The 23,940-nt window shown below is 44.0% G+C and overlaps 1 protein-coding gene across 1 annotated transcript; it reads left to right on the top strand.

Annotated features, from left to right (window-relative positions):
* The first annotated feature begins 345 nt into the window (after window positions 1–345).
* Window positions 346–2,073, top strand: LOC145937884 (uncharacterized). Its single transcript, XM_083041245.1, has one exon. The coding sequence runs from the start codon at window positions 346–348 to the stop codon at window positions 2,071–2,073; it is 1,728 nt and encodes a 575-aa protein (XP_082897371.1).
* The last annotated feature ends 21,867 nt before the right edge of the window (window positions 2,074–23,940 follow it).

Raw genomic sequence — 23,940 nt, 5'->3', positions numbered from 1 at the left:
TGAACTTCATAGATTTGCCGACGCGTCCAGTAGAGCGTACGCGGCAATAGTCTACATCAGAGTAATTTGTTCGTCTGATGAGTTCATTGTTACTCCTCTAATTTGCAAAACAAAAGTAGCCCCTATCAAGACGATAAGTATTCCAAGATTAGAACTATGCGCGGCGGACTTGCTTTCTAAACTAATGTTCTTTGTCATTGAGACTCTGGAATTAAAAACTGCTCCTATATTCTGTTGGATCGATTCCACTATCGTATTAGTTTGGATAAAGCAACATCCTTCCAACTGGAAAACGTTTGTAGCGAATCGGGTTTCCTCTATACAGACTCGTCTTCCTAACGCAAAATGGATGTTCCTAGTAAATTTAATCCAGCTGACTGCGCTTCGAGAGGCATGTCCGCTCCGATCTTGGAAAAGCATGACCTATGGTGGAAAGGGCCTCCGTGGCTCTGCTCCCAATCTGCCTTTTGGCCTGAATCTATCTCACGTTCGATGTCAGACGAGATTCCTGAGAAGGAGCCAACGAACGTTTCCATCGCGAAATGTGAGATTCTCGAATGGGATCTACCTAACGTAATGTCCTCCTGGCCAAAGCTTCTTCGAGTTACCGCATACTGTTTTATTTTCATTCGAAAACTTAAAGGGCGAGTCCATTCTAAACCGCATCTGAAAGCTCAACCCGAACTCGAACTGGCTCAGGCCATTAAAGTCGCACGTTCTTACTGGCTTCATGTCGCTCAAAGCGCGGAATTTAACGAAGAAATTCTAACGCTGTCCTTGCAAAAGACACTCTCTAAATCTAGTAAATTGAAGTCCCTATCCCTCTTCTTAGATACTGAGAAATTATTGCGAGTTGGAGGAAGACTGACTAATGCTCCGATTTCCTACGATGAAAAACACCCCATTATATTGTCAAAAGGTAGAATATCCGAGCTCATCATCGAACAAGCACATTTACGCTCCCTTCACGGTGGTCCGCTCATGACTCTCGGTCTACTCAGACAGCAGTATTGGGTGCTTAATGCTCGTAACGTAGTCAGATTCCAATTGCATCGATGCGTTGTTTGCGCTCGACAACGAGCGATACCGGTTTCTCAGATCATGGGTGACTTGCCCAAAGAGCGCGTAACTCAGGCTCTGCCGTTTCAACATACAGGAGTTGATTACGTTGGACCGTTTCTTGTATTAGACTCTGTAGGACGAGGACGCCGCACTCACAAAGCGTATATTGCCTTATTTGTGTGTTTATCTACGCGTGCCGTGCATCTGGAGTTAGTTTCAGACTATTCTACGAACTGCTTTCTCGCCGCGTTTAAAAGATTTGCGTCCCGTCGAGGGCTGCCTTCGATTATGTATAGTGATAACGGAACCAATTTTCAGGGTGCCAGTCGAGAATTGAACCGCATTTTCAAACCTCTAACAAAGGATCCTGATCTGACCTCTTATCTAGCTACTGATGGAGTCCGTTGGAAGTTCCTTCCCCCATCCGCCTCACATTTCGGCGGGCTATGGGAGGCCGGAGTTAAATCAGTAAAACACCACTTAAAAAGGGTAGTAGGTGCGCACACGCTATCAAGCGAAGAATTTTCGACCTTACTAATTCAAATCGAAGCTTGTTTAAACTCGCGGCCGATCTCCCCACTGTCGGATGATCCTAGTGACTTATCCTTCCTGACCCCTAGTCACTTCCTTACTGGACGAGCTCTGAAAGCGACGCCTGAGGAAACTGTACTGGATTTAAAAGAAACGAGACTTAGCCGCTGGCAACGAGTACGTCGAATGTACGAGCTCTTCTGGAAAATCTGGACTAAAGATTATTTACTTTCCCTACAGCAAAGATACAAATGGCAGCAGCTTTGTTCTAATTTACGAGTAGACGACCTGGTTCTCATCCGTAACGATAAGTTGCCTCTCATGAAATGGGAGCTAGGTAGAGTCTTAAACCTATATCCGGACGATAAAGGACACGTAAGGATAGTCGACATAAAAAACGTCTCGGGCACATACCGAAGACCGATTACTCAGCTGTGTCGTCTACCGGACCTCACCAGCGGATCTTCCCTTAGTAAATAATCGCAAGGCGGGCGGCTTGAAGCCCGCGTTGTTTAAAATTTCTATAAGTATTATTTTGATATGTCTCTTGATATATATCAGTATGATATATCCTTTCGTGTTCATTTACTTTTCGTCTCTTAGTTTACCATTAGTTTATAAGAATGCGTGTTTATGATGTTAGTTGTAAGTCTAGCTTAGCGACAATTGAAGAGTCACTGTGTTCGATTATTTGCTGCGTCTCTTATCAATCTATTTCTTAAAGATTGGGCACTCGGAGTAAACTGCATGGACAAGGATCCTACTGCTTCATTTCGTACCTCCGTACGAGGCGAGCGGTATGTTTCGTACCGTTAGAATAATAATACTAGGGGATTTCGGCTCGACTTATCGCAAGATAAGTCCAGACAGATTCTTGACTTGCGTGAGCGATTAGCGATGTCGCTACCTGACAGGTAGCAGAAAAGATATGCCGAAAGCTAGCGAAAAGGGGTGTAGGCAGAGTCGTTCGTACAGTCGAGGAGAGAGCACGTAATTGCTCCGAAAAGTGTCGGCGAAGAAAGTATAACGAAGTGACGTGATATTAGCTCGAGGAAAATTGTTACAAAGAATACCAGTCCAGCTAGACTCTCTTTTGCTGGTATTCTACTACCACTTGATGTTAATAAAATAGTGGAAACTATCATTCTTAACTTGAGACTATTATTACTGTGATCCCTCAACGAGGACACGTGATCAAATTCCGTCTGTGACTTCCTGTTTCTACGCTCGCTCAAAAGGACGGAGGCGTTAACTATTCTATTCAGCAACACGATCCAAAAGAAAAATACCGTTTTTCTTTAAAGGGGTGTTTCACCCCTTAAAACTCAATATCCGCACATATAAAAAAATACGTGTCTTTTAGATTTGTGTATTTAACAACATATTTGAAGAAAAATCAAATCGGTTCCGGACAGTTGTGACATGTCCCTTGTTAGTATCAACGGAGGTCTTTGTAATGGTACTAGATTAATGATTATAGAACTTGCAGATCATTTATTGAAGTGTAAGATTTTAACAGGTGACAAAGCAGGAGATATTGTTTTTTTGAATCGTATAACATTATATTGCGAAAATATATATCCTTTTACTTTTTCAAGAAGACAATTTCCGATAAAATTAGCTTTTGCTATGACAATTAACAAATCACAAGGACAAACGTTTGATAGAATTGGTCTAGATCTTCGTAAAGATGTTTTCAATCATGGGCAACTTTATGTTGCTTTTTCGCGAGTTCGTTTTTGGCAAGCATTAAAAGTTTATATTGGTAATCAACGAAATAATAGATATGTTAAAAATTATGTATATAAAGAAATATATATTTAACTTCCTGCTTTTAAAATCTGATTAAGAACGATTTATGTTGAAATAATAGTAATAATAAAAATAATAATTTAATTTGTTTTGGAAATAAATTTCTCTCAATTAAAATAATACAGAAAAATAGAAAATAGAAAAATAATATAATTATAAAAATACTTAAGTAAAAAAAAAGATATTTTATTAATGTTACTTAATAAATAAACAATATATAATTAAATATAATTATATATAATATATATAATTAATATATGTATATAAAAGTTTTATTTAAAGTTAAAGAAGAATAGACAAATGATACAAGTTTTATGTTATATAAAATAAAAATGTTATGTAACATTTTTAATATTATTAATTATAATTATTGTTAATTACTTATTAATAATAATACATAGATAATTATATTTATAATTAATAATTAATAAAAATTTATATTCTTAGTGTTTAATAATTAATAAAAATTATAAACTAATAAATATAATTGAGCTAATAATGCTAATAATGATATGTTGATTATGAGATGATTATGATGATGATTATGATGATAATTACAATGAAATTATAATGATGATGCTAATGATGATGGTGGTAATTATGATAATGATGGTGAATATTATGATGATAATAATAATGAATATGATTTTGATGATGTTGATAATGATTATGATAGGATGATAATGATTGAATTACATAAAATTACAAAAATAAAGTTATATAGTTCTTAAAAGATTTATTGTTCTGTTGTGCCGCCGTACGGCACTGGGGTTGCGCCGAGTGAAAAGGATGAGAATCCTCGGGTCGCACAAGATGTCGTAGGAGCCGAGGAGTTTAATAATTAGAAATATACTCTTTTTATTTCAATTATCTTGAGTTTTCACTTTATTTTTGCTCTTCTCTCGATTTAGAGGTATTCTTGCAGTAGTCGGTTGTTAGTTATTAACCGTTTTTTATTAACGTTGTTTAATAATTCGATCTATTATTAGCGATTTCGTTACTTCTGATTTAGATATTAATTTGCGACTCGCCTCGCGGGCTGACTCTCGGTCTTTTATATTCTTTGTTTCTTGGATTTCTTTCGGGAGAGGCCCTTGGAAACAGGTCTCTGATTGGTTAGTAATATTCACGCGTTTTTGTTCTAACTGCAAGCGAAGCAGGTTGAAGTCGCAGGTCTTCGCTTGCATCTCGCGGTTTCCGGTGCTTCGCGCGTGTCTCGCTGCGTTAGCGTTTTCACGCGACGAGCGTTTGTCGAGAGCGCTCTTTTATAAGCAAAAATGTTTTACAGTATTCTATAAAGATATTCAGTAAATTATAATTTCTAATAACTATTGGTTATAGTTCGGGCTATAACATTCCTCCCCCGTAAAAAAAAGAAAAACGGAGGTACGAAGTTTTTCGCTTTCTTATCTTATTTTTTGTTAAGATTATTTCTAATGTGTGTTACGTACAATTATAATTCCCGGTTACAATGTAGTTTTATAATCGTTTCTTATTTCTAAAATTTAGTACTTTGGCTTCTTTTTAATATTGAAATTGGTATGCCAAAGTCATCGACTATCCTAACTGATGGTCGTCTTTTGTTTTTATTTCTTTGTCGTATTATTATCCAAAATACTATAATGGTTATTATAATTAATATTATTATTATTCCGCTAGATGTCATCGGATAGATAAATTGTTTCGTTGCGTAGAAGTTTTGTTCGTTGTTTTGTAAGTCGTTATCTATATCTGTCAATTTGGCTTTGAGGTTTGTTAATTCTACGCGATGTTGTGAGATATTTTCTAGCGTGAATTCATTATGTCTTGTTATATTTCCGTCTCTTGGGATTGTTATATTGATATTAGAAAGGTTTCTAGAACGGTTTCGTATGTTTTTTCTTCTGTTTCTATTGTTGTGTTTGGTATTGTCAGTTTACAATTTCCGTTTAGCGTAATTTCGCCGGTATTTCTTATTATTTTATTTTCGAGTTGACCGTCACATTGTATGGTTATCGTTTGTTCGGCGTCCGTCGAGTATAACCAAGTATGCTCTTGGTGTAATGCTATCCATAACATGTGGGTTGAGACTTAGTGTCTTACATTACATTTGCTCTGATAATGTTGTCGCTGCGTATACATTTGAATTTCGCATGGTGCGTCTAAATCTACGCGGTGTACAGGTGAATTGCGTTTACATACATATTGTGTATTAATTTTATTACATATTGTGTATTAATTTTATTACATATTGTGTATTAATTTTATTACATATTGTGTATTAATTTTATTACAATATCGCAATTTGCTTTCCATCATTGTCGCATATGTTAATTTTTCTTTATCTATAACAATTATTTGATTATCTATTTTGATATAATTGTATACATTATTATAGGATGGTGTGGGGAATTTTATTACTTTTACAATATCATAGGTCGGTTGCGCAATTAAAGGGAAACGCAAAATAGTATATATTGTTGTCGGATCACAGTACGCTGTTATCGCGGTGTTTTCTTCTATCGCTGACCAATCGTCTGTGCGGACTTTAAAAGGAAAATATAATGCTTCAGGCAGTTGCGCTGCCGCTTCTTTTAAATGGATTACAATGTCATTAATTGGCATTAATTTAGGGTACATTTCGCCTTTTTGTATATATGTTAAATATTCCATAATATTTTCTGCGTCCTTTACTAATTCGTCTATAATTGTATCTATGGCCCTGAAATGGTCACGTATTTCTTCTAAAGAAATCGCTTCGGTTATGGTTTTTCGCAATATTTTTTCGTTATGTTCAATTATATTTTCTAATTTATCTAAATGCGCTACAGTAGTTTTACTAATTTTAATTGGTTTCTAATTGCGTGTTCTGTTACTTGTCGATTATTTTCTAATAATTTTAGCTGTTCGTTTATGCGTTTTTCGTTATTTGCGTCCATGGTCCCGAATAATGTTTTCGCTATTGAGCCTATTCCGTCTATTAGTCCTCGACGTTTGTTTATAGGTCTTTTGTATATAGTGTTGATTTGATTCATTATGTTATTCAAATATTTTAATTTTCGTTTCGCGATATTATTCGAATTGATACATATGGTCTTATAATAAGGGAGTCGTAAAATAGTTGAATCGCACATTGTTTCTGTTTGTTTTAGATAACTTTTTATTTGTTCCTGTCTGTAGTTTAGGGGTGCTTGGTCTAATTTTACTACTAATTTGTATGTTTTCTTGGAATAGTGTAGTTGACCAATTTGCTCAAAGTATATCCCTGGGCTATGCTTGAATTCCGTTATTTCATACGGTCGATTCTTCTCGCGTTGATTCGCGGATGCTGCAGCGTTGCGGATTAAGAGTGTGAGTGTCCTGTAATAATATATTAAGTGTTTATTTTATATTTAATGGTATTGCTTTGGTTCGCAACTTTTTATCAGGTGAGAAAGGTGTTAGTTTCATATGTGATTCTTGAGTCCTGGGATGCTTCTGCATCTCATCGTTTAATCTTATTACAGCTTTTGTGCCGCAAAGTTTAAAAAGAAATTATGAGATCTGATTTGTGGTTTAACTGCGTGGCTTGTGCCGACTTTACCCCGTGGTGGGAGCCTTTATGCTCCGGGTGTAGGCGTGCGGTGCGTCGTGCACCGGTGGTGGGGCCTGAGCTACCCGCCACCCGTTTAGGACGGGCCCGTGCGGCTATCCGCCGGACCGCGAGCACCCCGTTTTCCCTTCGGGTGTCCGTTGACGTTACAGCGGGAGTGCGTACCGTGCAGGAGGTGGTGCCTGTGCCTCCCGAGGAGGCGTTCATGATTCCGGCCATCCGGACCCTTGAGGCCCTTCAGCTGGGGCGGTCCCTTTCTTACGATTTCGCTGGCCGTGACACCGACGAGGAAGATGATTAAGTAAGTATTAATTTTCTATAAATAGCTTTAATCTATTCGTATGCATGCGCACTGCTTTTCTTCCCTTTTTAATTGTGTAGTTTACGTCGGAATTCTTTTCGGTTATTACGTACGGTCCTGCCCACAGTGCATCTAATTTTTTCGATCGTCCCCGTCGGAGCGTCTCGTCGTATACTAGTACTTTGTCGCCTATTTTAAATTTTGTTTCTTTCGTGGATTTATCATAGTACCTTTTGGCTTTTATTTTTTTCTTTAATATTCTCTTTCGCGAGTTGGTTTGACGCCCGTATTCTTTCTTTTAATTCTTGCGAGTAGTCGTCGTAACTATACGTTAGTTTAGGCGGTCTCGCTAGGGCTGTCGGTAGGTCCGCTTGATGTCCGTATACTAATTCGAAAGGTGTATGTCCCGTAGCCGTGTGTGAGGTTGTGACCGGACGATGGGTCTTGAGAGTTCGGGAGTTATGTGATACAGGCAGTTTTCCTACCTTTAACACGGTCGCCAGTCCGTTTTTCTAGACTACGGACAAGATCTCTGGATCCTCGGAATGAGAACCCTTTCGCCAGATGAGTACCGCTGCTGCGTTGTCTCTCTGGTCCACAAACAGGACCACTGGATCCCCAGGATGAGAACCCCTGTTCCAGATGGTCACCACTGCTACGTGGTTCAGCTTGTCTCCCGACAAGATTTATAGATCCCCAGGATGAGAACCCCTGTTGCAGATGAGCACCTTTACCGCTTCACGGCTCGCTGTACTGCGTAGTTTCCTTTGTGAGAGACAAAGGCACAAGATGACGTCATCCAACCGTCACCTTTGTTCGTCATATGAAATGACGCAACACTCGCGTCACACGCGTTATGAATAATTAATCGTGTTAATTATTCTTTCGGGAATCACCAGGATGTGGCTGCTTCCCGTCTATGCTTCCGGATCCGTCCAGGATTCACTGAAAACGTCTCCGCGCACAGGATTTCGTTTGTGGTTAAAGAACGAGTACTCTCATTTATATTATAAATATAAATATTTATTTAATAAAATATAAAATAAAATAAACTCGCCCTCTTCCTCACAAAATAAAATAATCTACTCTCGGCGTACAAAACAAAATAATATTTGCGCGTAAATTGCACACGTGTCTCCGCGACGTGAACGCGTCGGTGGTTACTGGAGAGAGAGCCTCGATTCCTCTCTCGGCTCTCCTTATATAGTGGACGGCCCCCACTCCCAAGATGGCGGCCTCCTTGCGCCAGCGCCTCCTATAATAACGCATAGGCGCCTTAAGTCTAATTACTTAATATATTGTTCGCGCTTATCATGGCTTACAGCTAATAGATTGATAAACGCCTATTGCATCGCACTTACTACTAATTAGTAATATAATAAAGATTAAATAAATATAATATATAAGTCCTAGTCAATGGTAATTACCATTGATGATGACTCTAAGTCGGTAAACTTATCGACCGTGCTCGGTCGGTAAGTCGGTAAGTTTTTAAGTGCCGGCCTTGCGGTCGGTCACTTACCGGCCGTCGGTAACTGGTCAGGCTCGACTTACACAATGTTTTTTCCTCGGGTCGGTTAATTACCGACCGTCGGCTGTCGGTAACCATTATCTCCAGTCAACTATTTGCCTCTAAAAGAAGTCGGCAGCGGCTGACCTCTTCTCCGGGTCCCGAATCTGGCCTTTCGAGACCTCTTCGGCCGTCTCCACTTCCCTGGTTGGGCTTGGCGGCTGCTTGGCTGGCTCCTCGCTGGTCGTAGCTGTGGCCATCCTTCTCAGCCTAACTTCCGGCTGCAAGGTCGTGTTATACGTAAACATTGCGTAGAGAATCCACTCGTCCCAGTCTGTTTGGTCGGCATTTATATAGTGTCTTAAATATTCGGCTAACGTACGGTGTGAACGCTCTAATGCTCCGTTGCTTTCGGGGTGATAAGCTGTTGTCTGAATTTTATCGATTTTAAGTAATTTGCACGTATTCTTAAATATTTCACTTACAAAATTTGTTCCTTGGTCGGTTAGAATTTTTTCGGGAATCCCGTATTCGAAAATTATTTTCGTGGCGAATTCTTTCGCGATCGTGTTAGCTTCTTGGTTTGCGATCGGTATCGCTTTGCTAAATTTGGTTAAATTATCTTGGAAAGTTAGTAAATATTTATTTCCGTTATTAGTAATTGTTAACAGTCCGACTATATCTAGCGCGCATTTTTCGAATGGTTTACTCGGCGTGTCCGTAATAATGAGGGGTGTTTTTACTCGTCGCGATAATTTATTTTTCTGGCAGGATTCGCATTTCGAGATATATTTTTCGACGTCTCTTAATCCTGGCCAGTTATATTTTAATCGAATTCTTTTTATTGTACGTTCGATTCCCTGATGTCCTCCTGTGGGCGCATCGTGATATTCGTAGAGTATTTGTTGTTTCTCCTCTTCGGTATATACTCTTGCGTTATCGGCGAGTTTTTCTTCTCTTCTTCTACTTTGAAGATTTCTCTCTTTCTTCTCTCGCTTGCATCTCGAGTTACGTGTCGGCTTAGCGCGTCGGCGTTCGCGTTTGCTCGTCCGGCCTTGTGAATTATCTCGTAATCGTACTCTTCTAATTTTAATCTCCAGCGGATGAGGGTTGATCCGGGGTCCGTGACGTTGAATAGCCAAATTAGAGGTTTATGGTCGGTTATTATTTTAAATTTTGTTCCATAGACATATGGTCGAAAATGTTTAACTGCCCATACGATTGCTAACAATTCTTTTTCGATCGTATTGTAATTTTGCTCTGCGCGAGATAACACTCGGCTAGCGTAAGCGATAGGTCGGTCCTTGCCTACCGGTCCCTGTGACAGCACGGCTCCGATTGCGTAGTCGGAGGCATCGGTGGTCACGTTGAGTTCTTCGATGAAGTCCGGATATTTTAACACTGGCGCGGTCATTAATTTTTCTTTTAGGGTGTCGAACGCGATTTGTTGTTCGTTTCCCCATACAAAAACTTCCGTCTTTTTTGTTAGTTTTGTTAACGGTTTCGCGATTCGCGAGAAATCTTCAATGAATTTGCGATAGTAGCCCGCTAGTCCGATAAACGATTGTATGTCTTTTATTTTTTGTGGCGTCGGAAAGTTTTTTACCGCGTCTAGTTTCGACGGATCGGGTAATATGCCGTTCTCGGAAATAATATGCCCTAAGTATATTACTACTTTACGTAAAAATTCGCACTTTTCCGGTTGCAATTTTAAATTATGTTTTCGTAATCTCTGTACTACTTCCGCGAGTCTTCTGTTATGATCTTCTAAGCTGGATCCGTATATTACGATGTCGTCGAGATAAACGAGACATCTGAGCCCTTGTATCCCTGTTAGTACCGAATTCATTAATCGTTGGAATGTCGCAGACGCGTTTTTTAATCCAAACGGCATTCGGTTGAACTCGTAGTGTCCATAGGGGGTTGAAAAGGCGGTTTTGTTTTTATCTGCGCTCAGCCATCGGTATCTGGTGATATCCTGATGCTAGATCAAGCGTCGTAAAATATTTGGCGTTCCCTAACTGGTCCAATATATCGGTAATATTAGGCAGGGGAAATGAGTCGCCTATAGTTAAATCGTTAACTTTCCGGAAGTCTACTACTACCCTGAGTCTTTGTTTTCCTGACGCATCAGCTTTTTTCGGCACTACTAATGATGGAGCATTCCATTGACTCATGCTTGTTCTAATAATTTGGTCTTTTAGCATTCCTTGCACTTGCTTATTTACTTCTGCTTTATGCTTCTCGGGAAGGCGATATGGTCTTACGTTGACGGGCGGGGTGTCGGCGCACGTGTTTATCTCGTGCTTTATCGTCGCGGTGCAAGTAAGTGATTCTTCATTTAAATGAAATATATCGCTATACTGTTCGCATATCCGTTGTACTGAGCGTTTTTCTTCGTCATTTAGATGATCCATGCGTAATAATTGTCAGATTCGTTCGTCGCGCGTTGACGAGTTATGAGTGTCGCCCGTGTGTATCGTGTATACTTTGTGTGCGTTAATTTCACATATGTCTTCTACAGTTACGAGCGGCGTACTAATCTCTACGGTCTCATCGGTCGTATTAATTATACTGACGGGGCATAAAAAATTTTTTGGTTCTACCAGGCATCGTCCAATATACAGGGTGTCTCAGACCACCCGTATCACCTGTGACGTGACGTTTTTAACGCCCGTCACAGGGCCGGCACGGCCCGGCCGAGGAAGGGTCGAGAGAGAGGGCGAATTTTGGGTCGGCGAGCGACGAACTTTTCTTCGTCGACTCGCCTTTAGTTCATTAAGTCCAATAGATTTACCGAGTGGAAGTGAGTGGTCAAAGAAGGCCCGGATGTATCGAAGGGGAGCAGCCATCGTGGGATGGCGGAAATTTGCAGCAAGAATGGACGACCTGGGTGGAAGCGGTGCGCTCGGGGACGCCGAGTAACACGGAACAGTAAGGTATTTATTGTCCATAAATCGAATAAGTACGTAAGGGCCCGTTACTGCCGGATACGTTTTACAGCCTCGGATAGCGGACGGAATTAAGCGGAGGAGCCCATCAAAAGGTACCAACATCCCGAGACAGGGATGGCTGCTCCAGTGGAGCCGCCGGCACCGTCCCGAGGAAAGCGGAACCGTCGGAGACTGATCACCTCTCGGCGGGTTCCCCCCCCCGCAAGTCAACAGCCAATAGAGAAGGAGAGAAACAATTATTCGGAACGTGCAGCGAGCAGCCACATTATCCGCACTAACATTCCGAAGAGTACCGAGAGCCGTTTCGAAAAATACCGGGGCAACGAGGCCCACAAGGATCGACTATCGTCGACAGAGGATCCAGGATCGATTATAGGCGGCGCGCGCAGCGCCACCGACGCCGGCTACCGGCGTGCCGTGAGCCCAGAGTCGGACACTGTTCGACGAGACGGCGGCGTGCGAACCACGTGCGACATCGACGGACGACTAATTATTGTAAGGCCACCACTTCGAAGTCTCGGTAAGAGCGAACTCGGCGGGGACTCGCGTCTCCAGTAGCACGGTTAAGATTGTTATCGTTGTCATTGTTAATTACGTTTGTTACCGAGCCCTCGGGAGTGTCCGAAACGCGAGGCCCGTACCGAGATTCGCCATTAAAGTAAGAACTGCGCAGCCTCTCTCTCTCTCTCCGTGGAGAGCCGTACCGAGTCGACAGTCCAGAATTTTGTGTATAACTGTTAGTTTAATTAATTATCGAGTTTCGTTTCTGATTGTCTTGTGTCGAGTATTTGAGTCTTGTAAGTTGGGAAAAGTCTTTCTTCCCCGCCTCCTCGAGTGAAGGATAATCCGGGATATGTTCCCCTCGGTAGCGATAAATATCGAACCATAATTGTGTTATAACACCTCGAGTGTCGAGGATCTACCGAGTCACGAGGACGTAAATACGTAATGTGAAACTGCAATCAATTGTCTAATGTGAAATATATTTAATTAACTTTTATTTAAATTTATCAGTGTGCCGATTTAATGACTCTCCTTCTCTCCGAAGCCCCGAGTATGATTCCCCGCAATAAGAATCCCGCCCCTCTGCCAATTAAGAAACTGAGTTACCGAGCTTAAGCCGTCACTATCGTAGAATTAACTATCGTGTTATTTTGAGTGGTGCGGCCTGACCGTACCTGGCGCCCAAGCAATCTGTCGAATTTTGTGTGTCGAGATACCGAGAACAGTGACGAAGTTGCGCGGCACGGGAAGGAAAAGTCCGTTGCAAATTTGGCGCCCAACGTGGGGCCCGAGGGAAAATTATTTTTAATACCTCGGTTAATTCAGAAATTTGAGACTCGGTTAAGCGACGGAGATAAGGAGAGGAGTCAGGAGAGAGATAGGAGATTTCTTTGTGTTGGCTATCGCCATCGCACAGCCGTTCCATATTCCCCGAACATTTTTCGTTTGCCTAATTGTTTCCTCAAGATTTTTTTTTCTCTGTTATTTATGTGTATTTTTTTTTCTTTCTCGCCTGTATTTCTTTAATTAATATATTTTGAGCTGGGAAAAGATTTTCCTGTGAAACGGTTCTTGCCGAGACGAATAAACCCCGAATTTAGAGTGCCATCGCGTATACATTGTTTCTCCCTCGAGGTGGAGAACCGCTGCGCGGGCTCGGGCACGCATTCCTTTGAAGCTCGCGCGCGGCACGGTAAACACCGCGTATCGGTTACCTACAATAATATTGTGTGTCCTTATATGTCTCTTTGAGACTCGGTGTAATGAAGAGAATTCGAGTAAAGTCATTACGATTGTATAGTATTGGGAATATAATTTTCGGCGGGAATGTTCGCCTACCGGGGACAGGGTAATTGAAGGATATATATATATACTTTTTTTTCTTTCCCTCTCGCTTCAGTTCTATTTTTTGTTTGGAATAACGCTGCATCTTTTCATTCAATAATTTTTTTTCTGTTATATGAATCTTATCGTTGGTAATAAAATATTTAGAGTAACGAAGTGGAATCGAAGGATTCTGTCGGGTGATATATTTTCTTTACTCCCAATATTTTTTTTTTCTCTCTCTTTCGGTGTGTCCCCGCGTGTACAGTTTCGTGAGCACTCCGACTTGATCGGATACATTGGAATGTTTAAGCATAATAATTTCTTTTGGGTATTATATGTGTGAGTTAGCGCAAGTCCTTGAATGAATCACCAAGGATACTCCCGTAATATTTCGACGCTCGAGACAAAGGAGCTGACTCTCTATATTTTGAAACGGAACGATTGAAATCGCGGTTGCGGAATTTGATGTGTATTGGGTCGCGTTGGGTTGGCGAGGTCGAATAATAGGGAGGTAATATTTATTTGAGATTCGGAACTCGACGATCTCGCGGGACGGAAAAATATTTAAGGCGTACTGGTTCCGTCTCTTATCGCTCGGTGACGTTCGTACTGGGTTTAAGAACGAGAGATACGCGTTGATTATCGCCAATATTTCTTTCTCTCGCGATATTTCGCGACAATGACCACTAAAGAGAGCCTGGGATGGATATGCGCTCTCAAGGTGGACGAGCTGAAGAGGGAACTCGCGACTAGGGGATTATCAGTGAAGGGGATTCTCCCCACCCTCCGGAGTAGACTGCTTCGATTCGAGGCTGCGAACTTAGCCGGGAAGGAACACGTATCTACCCCCGAGATATCCGATAATTCCTCCGATGACGAACCTAAAGAGGAAGAAGGGGCGGTCGGGGGGGAGCCTAGGCAGGTACCGAGACGACCCCTGACACGGGTGGAGGTCCCGACCCCCCCCGAGTTGCGAAGGGCCCTTAACCCACGACTACTTCGCGGTAGGGCAAATACGGCAATGGACGCGTATAATATTATGAGGAAGTGGAACCTCAACTTCTCCGGGGCCCGGGATGGGGAAGCGGAAGCCTTCCTAATCAAAATAGAGCAGGGTCGTCAATTAATTCCTTTAGACGATGAGGAAATTTTTAAGTGTCTGCCCTTCTTTCTATCGGGCACCGCGGCTCACTGGTTCCGATTGAATCGACATCTTTGGCATACTTGGGGAGCCTTTGAGGCCGCATGGCGTTCGCGTTTCGGTTGTCCAAATTTTCAGTTCATGTTAAGGGATGAAATCATGCGCCGGAAACAGGGGGAAGATGAGCCGGTGGCGGATTATATAACCTGTATGCAGGCTTTATTCGAACGCCTAGACCCCACATGGAATCTAGGCGAGCAACTAAACTACGCCCACCGAAATATGCTACCGAGATTGCGCGTCGCGGTACGCCGTACCGAGATTTACGACTTTCGCTCGTTGGAAACGTTGGCCTCTCAGGTAGAAGAATGCTACGATCTAGACAAGCTACCAGTCGCGACGCGTTCTATTTTCCCGGAACTTGCCTATCGCGCAACCCCGCGATCCTCGAAAAATTCTAAGACGATTACCGCGGCAGGAATATCCGTACCGAAACATCAAGGAAAGAAGGGCGGGGCTACCGAGACGGGAGGGGGGCCCTCCGCGAACGGGATATCGGACGCCAATTCCGAGCCGAAACCCTCAACTTCCGCCGCGAATAATACCCGGTTAGCCGAATTGATATGCTGGAACTGTGAGGGGAAGGGACACCGATCGCGAGACTGTAGGCAGGCGCGAAATCTCCACTGCTATCGGTGTGGAAAGAAACAACACACGCTGCGTACCTGCCCTAAATGTTCGGGAAACGGGGGCGGGAGTCGGTAGAACGGGTCCTAACGACTCCGGTGGAGAAGACCCGCGAAAATGTAAATTCGGCCAGCATTCAGTCATACGTTACGTTGGATGATACCGAGTTTCCGCCATTGCAATATTTTAATATACAAATACGAGGAAACCCGTTGACCGCTCTGGTAGATTCCGGTTCTAGTAGAACGCTCTTCGGGAGTAAAGGCATTCAATTGATTAGATCTCTCAAAATGCCCGTGTCGCGATACCAAGACGGAAAAATAAGGACAGCAAACGGTCAGATAGCGCGAATCGGCGAAATTTGCGAAGTACCCCTCCGGTTAGGCGACGTCGAGCATAAACTTATGGTAGGGTTGCTACCGGATCTGGCAGTTTCCTGTATTGTCGGGATGGATTTTTTGTGCAAATTCGGCATAGGGTTAGATTTGGCAAGATCCGAGTGGTTCTTTTCGCGGCAACCTACCGTCCGCCATCAGTTCGATTCTACCGAGAGAACCGATTATACGTGCAGCGGACTACCCGAACTCACCATAACCCAACGAGAAAAGTTAGACGAATTTTTAAAAGAGACCGTCCCGATACCGAGCGAAACTCCCGGGGTAACGTCACTTACAGAACACTGTATCGACACCGGATCTAATAGGCCGGTCAAACAACGTTGCTATGTAGTTTCTCCGCGAATACAGGAGGCCATCCGCGAAGAAGTAGATAAGATGTTACGCGCGGGTATAATCGAGCCTTCGTTCAGTGAATGGTCAAACCCGGTGGTGATGGTGAAGAAGTCTAACGGGAAGTACCGATTCTGTCTAGATTTTAGAAAGGTAAACGAGATCTCGAAAAAGGACGCATACCCTCTGCCTAACATGAATAGTATTTTGGACAAACTTCGGGCGGCCCATTACATTTCGACTCTCGATCTCAGTCAGGCCTACTTTCAGATCCCTTTAGCGAAAGGAAGTAGGGAAGTCACCGCGTTCAGCGTCCCGGGTAAGGGGCTGTATCAATTCAAACGGATGCCGTACGGGCTCACTGGAGCCCCGGCCACGTTTCAGAGATTGTTAGATAAATTAATCGGTCCGGAGATGGAACCATTCGCGTTCGCGTATTTGGATGATATAGTTATCGCGACTCCTACTTTTGAAGAACATTTAGTTTGGTTGAAGCGAGTCTTAGCAAAAATAACAGCAGCGGGTTTGACAATCAATCCGGAGAAGTGTGAGTTCTGCAAGTCCCAAGTAAAGTACCTTGGTTTTATCGTTCAAAGGGAGGGACTCACAGTTGATCCGGAAAAGACGCAACCCGTTTTAGAGTTCCCGATACCGAGAAACATCCGACAACTCAGACGTTTCCTAGGAATGGCCTCTTGGTACCGCAGATTTATACCCCAGTTAGCCACGATTACGGAACCTTTGACCCGTCTACTTAAGAAAAATAAGCGATGGGAGTGGGGGATAGAGCAGTCTAACGCGGTGCAATCTATTAAAGAACACCTCACAACGGCCCCGGTTTTGGCATGCCCGGATTTCGAAAAACCTTTCGTGTTACAAACAGACGCCAGCTCGGTAGGAGTAGGAGCTGTTTTGACGCAATCTTTTGGGGAGGGGGAGAGAGTGATCGCTTTCGCGAGTCGAGCCCTCGCAGACCCCGAGAAAAAGTACTCTGTTACCGAGCAGGAGTGTCTAGCCGTTGTGTGGTCCATTAAGAAATTTAGACCGTATCTAGAGGGCTACCGGTTCACAGTCATAACCGACCACAGTAGTTTGAGATGGCTCCATAATTTAAAAAACCCCACGGGCAGGCTAGCGAGGTGGGCCCTCGAGTTACTAGAATACGACTACGAGATCGTACATAGGAAAGGCGCACTACACCATGTGCCTGACGCCTTATCGCGAAGCCACGAGGGGGAAGTTAATGTCGCTTTGATCGCGCCGGCCGAAATCGTCGATATCCCGGATACCGAGAGTAAAGATAAATGGTACAAGCGACGGTACGTACAAGTAGTACAAGAGCCGGAGCGATACAATCAGTGGAGAGTCCTAGACGAGCGATTATATTTCCTAAGATCGAAACCGGTTATTTCAGAGATAGTGGAGGATTTGGATAGGTGGAAACTGGTATTATCTTGCGAATTGAGGGGGGAGGCGTTACACGAAGCGCACGATGTTCCCCAATCCGGACACCTCGGTATCGATAAAACTTATCAGCGTCTGGCAGTATCGTACTATTGGCCGCAAATGTTTCGAGACGTAGTCAAATACGTAAAGAGATGCGATACGTGCCAGAGGACTAAGGTCGAGCAAGCCAACCCTGCGGGACTTATGGGTAGGCGGATCCCGGAAGCGCCGTGGACGATAGTCGCAGCGGATATTATGGGACCGTTACCCCGGAGTAAATCGGGATTTCAGTATCTCTTGGTGATTCAAGATCTATTCACCAAGTGGATAGAGTGTAAGACGCTTAGATCGGCGAACGGATCGAAAATAAGGGAGGCTCTCGAAGATCTAGTAATTTCGCGATGGGGGACGCCAAAATTTCTATTAACGGATAACGGTACCGAGTTTGTGAATAGAATAATAAAGGATTTCGCCGACAATCATAAGATAACTCACACGACAGTTCCCCCGTATCACCCTCAAGCGAACCCAGTAGAGAGAGTGAATCGAATTTTAAAAACTATGATCGTCGCGTTTATCGAAAGAGACCATAGAGAATGGGATAAACATATTGCTGATTTTAGATTTGCCTATAACACAGCCGTGCATTCCTCGATAGAAACATCGCCGGCCTTTTTGAATCTGGGGCGGGAATTAGTACCGAGGGCAAGGTTGCGAGACCGAGGTAACAGTATGACTCAGGTCGAAGCAGCAGACCCCGCGGCTTGGGCCGATAGAATGAACCGCCTCCAGGCGATACAGGAATGGGTTACCGAGAATTTAGAGGGGGCACACCAAAGGCAAGCGTCGTATTATAATCTGCGGCGCCGGCCCCGCGTTTTCCGTACGGGGGAGCTCGTACTGAAAAAACAGCACGTTCTGTCTTCCGCCGCGCATAACTTCGCGGCGAAACTGGCACCTAAATTCGAGGGTCCCTTCCGGATCGGCAAGAAACTATCCTCCGTAGTCTACGAGTTGACTCGCCTAGACGGGTCGATCGTAGGCAAAATCCATATTCAAGATCTTAAACCATATCACACCCCTGACCCCAACTAGCTTTTCTCGAAATGGATCCCGCCCGGGTCGTGTGGCAGCGCTTTTTGGGGAGGTACGACCACCTCGTGGCGTACATCGCGGAGAACTGCCCCGAGTTCTGGAGCGACGTAGCGGACGTCGGAGAGACGATCCGGGACCTGCGGGTGACTACGCGAGGGGCAGTAGTGCGGACGTTCCCATCCACCAGGGAAACGGGCACGCAAACCGCCCGATCAGGGCCGGAAATCCGCGGCCGCCCGGAGAGTCGCAGCGTGGGGCTGCAGATCCCTGTGATGCCGTGGACCAGGGAGAGGGCAGTCCAAACGGACTGGCCCTCCCTAAGGGATCGAGCCACTCAGGCGGGTCCCCCGGGGTCCACAGAGCGGGCCACGCAGACGGATCCGACTAGACCAGCCACCATACCGAGGGAGCGAGACAGAGGGGTCCGTGGGCCGATTACCGAGGAGCTACCGCGCGGCTGTTGGAACTGTGGCGGCCGCCACCGAATGGCAGCCTGTCCACAGCCGCGACGGGCTGATTTTTGCTACGGGTGCGGGCGCGTCGGGGAGACGGTGCGCTCCTGCCCACGGTGCGGCCCCTCGTATGAGCCGGACGCTCCATCGCAGGACGACCGAGGCCCGCGGAGGACCCAAGCCGAGGAACGAAATGGCCGTCGACGAGAGTCGCGTCCCACCCCCTACCCCTCCTGGTGCTAAAAGGAGCGGCCCCCTCGCGAGAGTTTTTTTTTTTCTGTTTGCTTTTTGCGTGTTTGTTTTGTTTTTTTTTTGTTTCGTACCCACCCCCGCTAGTCTAAGCCGTTGTTTTTTTTTTTGTCTTTTATCGCTCGGCTGTGATCACCTAAGGGTACTGATAGGTTTTTTTTTTTTTTTGTTTTTGTTTTTTTTTGTTTTTTTTTTCCTTTCTCCTTGTATATAAGTCTCCTACCTTTTTTTTTATTTTTATATGTATCATTTGTACAAGATCAGCGGAGACGCAATAAATAGATATTATGCAGATGTTGTGTTTAACCCTAGACCCTCCTGACTCGTTTGAATAAGAATGGTCGTGCTCTAGAATTTCTGTATAGTAAGTGTAGGGACTTAGACGGTACAGGGAGCTCCCGGAGAGAATTGGGGAGAGCGCTTAGTTCAGGTGACGTTTTGGACGTCCTGGTGAAATGGGTGTTTTGGCTTCGGGTTGGTGGTCATCGACGTGCGTCGGTGTCCAAGACCGCCTCGGTCCTCCCCGGGAAGGGGGGAGTTGTGACGTGACGTTTTTAACGCCCGTCACAGGGCCGGCACGGCCCGGCCGAGGAAGGGTCGAGAGAGAGGGCGAATTTTGGGTCGGCGAGCGACGAACTTTTCTTCGTCGACTCGCCTTTAGTTCATTAAGTCCAATAGATTTACCGAGTGGAAGTGAGTGGTCAAAGAAGGCCCGGATGTATCGAAGGGGAGCAGCCATCGTGGGATGGCGGAAATTTGCAGCAAGAATGGACGACCTGGGTGGAAGCGGTGCGCTCGGGGACGCCGAGTAACACGGAACAGTAAGGTATTTATTGTCCATAAATCGAATAAGTACGTAAGGGCCCGTTACTGCCGGATACGTTTTACAGCCTCGGATAGCGGACGGAATTAAGCGGAGGAGCCCATCAAAAGGTACCAACATCCCGAGACAGGGATGGCTGCTCCAGTGGAGCCGCCGGCACCGTCCCGAGGAAAGCGGAACCGTCGGAGACTGATCACCTCTCGGCGGGTTCCCCCCCCCGCAAGTCAACAGCCAATAGAGAAGGAGAGAAACAATTATTCGGAACGTGCAGCGAGCAGCCACATTATCCGCACTAACATTCCGAAGAGTACCGAGAGCCGTTTCGAAAAATACCGGGGCAACGAGGCCCACAAGGATCGACTATCGTCGACAGAGGATCCAGGATCGATTATAGGCGGCGCGCGCAGCGCCACCGACGCCGGCTACCGGCGTGCCGTGAGCCCAGAGTCGGACACTGTTCGACGAGACGGCGGCGTGCGAACCACGTGCGACATCGACGGACGACTAATTATTGTAAGGCCACCACTTCGAAGTCTCGGTAAGAGCGAACTCGGCGGGGACTCGCGTCTCCAGTAGCACGGTTAAGATTGTTATCGTTGTCATTGTTAATTACGTTTGTTACCGAGCCCTCGGGAGTGTCCGAAACGCGAGGCCCGTACCGAGATTCGCCATTAAAGTAAGAACTGCGCAGCCTCTCTCTCTCTCTCCGTGGAGAGCCGTACCGAGTCGACAGTCCAGAATTTTGTGTATAACTGTTAGTTTAATTAATTATCGAGTTTCGTTTCTGATTGTCTTGTGTCGAGTATTTGAGTCTTGTAAGTTGGGAAAAGTCTTTCTCCCCCGCCTCCTCGAGTGAAGGATAATCCGGGATATGTTCCCCTCGGTAGCGATAAATATCGAACCATAATTGTGTTATAACACCTCGAGTGTCGAGGATCTACCGAGTCACGAGGACGTAAATACGTAATGTGAAACTGCAATCAATTGTCTAATGTGAAATATATTTAATTAACTTTTATTTAAATTTATCAGTGTGCCGATTTAATGACTCTCCTTCTCTCCGAAGCCCCGAGTATGATTCCCCGCAATAAGAATCCCGCCCCTCTGCCAATTAAGAAACTGAGTTACCGAGCTTAAGCCGTCACTATCGTAGAATTAACTATCGTGTTATTTTGAGTGGTGCGGCCTGACCGTACCTGGCGCCCAAGCAATCTGTCGAATTTTGTGTGTCGAGATACCGAGAACAGTGACGAAGTTGCGCGGCACGGGAAGGAAAAGTCCGTTGCACACCCTATTATATCGAAAACTGAGCGCGGCAGACAAAAATGTTACAGACAAAAGTTGTAGGGCTTCAAGTAATGCATTACATAGTAATATTAGTATGACCTTGAAGAGTGTTGTCAAGGTCATATAAAAATGACCTTGAAATTTTTAAATGGAAGTACCTATATTTCATTCCATATTCTTGTAGCTTATCTCGAGAGCTTTTCAAAACACTATATGTAAGTCTCTTTTTATTAAGTAGTTTTCGAGTTATGGAGCTTAAAAGTTACAGTACCGCCGGCGTTAGCATTACTCAAAGTCTACCGCGCGAAGGTTGCCCGGTCGGATTTACATTTCTTTTTTATGTGCACGCGCGTATGTCTGTGTGTCTGTGTGTGTGTGTAAATGTATGGCTAGATGCTACATGTGATTAGGCCTGATGTTCGAAATGTTTACCGTTTACTTCAATACAAGCACGTATTCTTTTCTTGAAATTATTTGTTGCATAAAGAATTTCATCGGCAAAAAGCACCGCTAGGCGGCGCATGGCGTAACAATTAATCCGTACATAAAATTCACTTAAGCGGAATTATTAACAGGGTAGACAAATTCGACGCCCAGTTATAGAGGAAAGGACGCCAGAAATTCTTGCATCTGCTCAATTGTATCCCCACGATTCTTTAAGGCGTAGAGAAAGAGATTCTGGTATTAGTCGTGCCACGATCCACCGGATTTTTCATGAAAACAAGCTGCATCCGTACAGGATGAGTCTTCACCAAGCATTGACGATTGTCGATTTTAGAAACAGACTTGAATTTTGCAATTGGATACGTCAACAACCACAAAACTTTCATCAGAAAATTTTATTTTCTGATGAAAGCACATTTAAAAGTGACGAGTCTGTAAATACTTGGAACTGTCGTTATTGGGCACAAGAAAATCCTCATTGGTTCCGAGAAATTGACCATCAACATGTTTGGAAAGTCAATGTTTGGTGCGGAATTATTGAAAAACATGTCGTTGGGCCGTTTTCTTTGAAGAGGACTTAAACGGTGCTCGATATGCCAATTTCATTGAAAATAATCTTCCGCTTTTGTTTGAAAATATTCCTCTACAATTACGCCTAAACATGTTTTTTCAGCAAGATGGATGCCCAGCGCATACATCTATAGTTGCTCGTCAACGATTGAACAATATGTTTCCAAACAAATGGATAGGCAAATATGGCCCACATCATTGGCCAGCACGATCACCGGACCTCAGTGTTCTCGATTACTATTTGTGGGGAAGAGTAAAAGATCTGGTATACTGCGAATCCCCAACGACAAGAGATAATATGATTCATAGAATACGCGACGCTATTCGTTCTTTAGATGCCGATGAAATTCTTTATGCAACAAATAATTTCAAGAAAAGAATACGTGCTTGTATTGAAGTAAACGGTAAACATTTCGAACATCAGGCCTAATCACATGTAGCATCTAGCCATACATTTACACACACACACACAGCACACAGACATACGCGCGCGCACATATAAAAGAAATGTAAATCCGACCGGGCAACCTCCGCGCAGTAGACTTTGAGTAGTGCTAACGCCGGCGGTACTGTAACTTTCAAGCTCCATAACTCGAAAACTACTTAATAAAAAGAGACTTACATATAGTGTTTTGAAAAGCTCTCGAGATAAGCTACAAGAATATGGAATGAAATATAGGTACTTCCATTTAAAAATTTCAAGGTCATTTTTATATGACCTTGACAACACTCTTCAAGGTCATACTAATATTACTATGTAATGCATTACTTAAAGCCCTACAACTTTTGTCTGAAACATTTTTGTCTGCCGCGCTCAGTTTTCGATATAATAGGGTGATACGGGTGGTCTGAGACACCCTGTATATTTCCGCTGTTTCTTCGACCTTTATCACGCCTATCTTATTACGATTCGTTGCCGCTTGTATTATTGTTTCGCTACGCGGTTTTAATTGAATTTTATTGTACGGTCGTAATTTTAATATGGCGTTTCCTATTTGAATCTCCTGTTTTTTGTAGTCGCACGCGACTTGTTGCTTTTGTAGAAAATCGATTCCTATGATCCCTTCGTATTCCATTGGGAAGTCGTCCTTTTACGACATAAATCGCGTGTTTGATTTTTCGGCTGCCTAAATCGATAGTCGCGTAGAATTTTCCTATTGTTCGCGCTTTAAGCCCGGTTATGCCGATCAAAGTAATTTTGTCGTTGTATAATATATCTCGGTTTCACCTTTCAGATGTTTAACTTTTATTAGAGAGACAGTAGCTCCAGAATCGTAGAGCATGTTAATCTTGCCGTTCTTTACTTCGCGTATAGGTAGAGTTATTAAATTCAGGCTCGCTGCTCCACGAGGCGTCTGTCGCACGTGAGTCACCTGATATTCAATCGCGCGTGTCTTTTTAGTCTTTGCTTCTTGCCGTTCTTCCTCGTCACTGCTATACTCGGATT

This window comes from Prenolepis imparis, unplaced genomic scaffold (genome assembly GCF_030444845.1).
Source record: "Prenolepis imparis isolate NDT839.2.m4 unplaced genomic scaffold, iyPreImpa1.0 SCAF_6, whole genome shotgun sequence".
Taxonomy (NCBI): Eukaryota; Metazoa; Arthropoda; class Insecta; order Hymenoptera; family Formicidae; genus Prenolepis; species Prenolepis imparis.
This window is presented reverse-complemented; position numbering and strand designations above follow the sequence as displayed.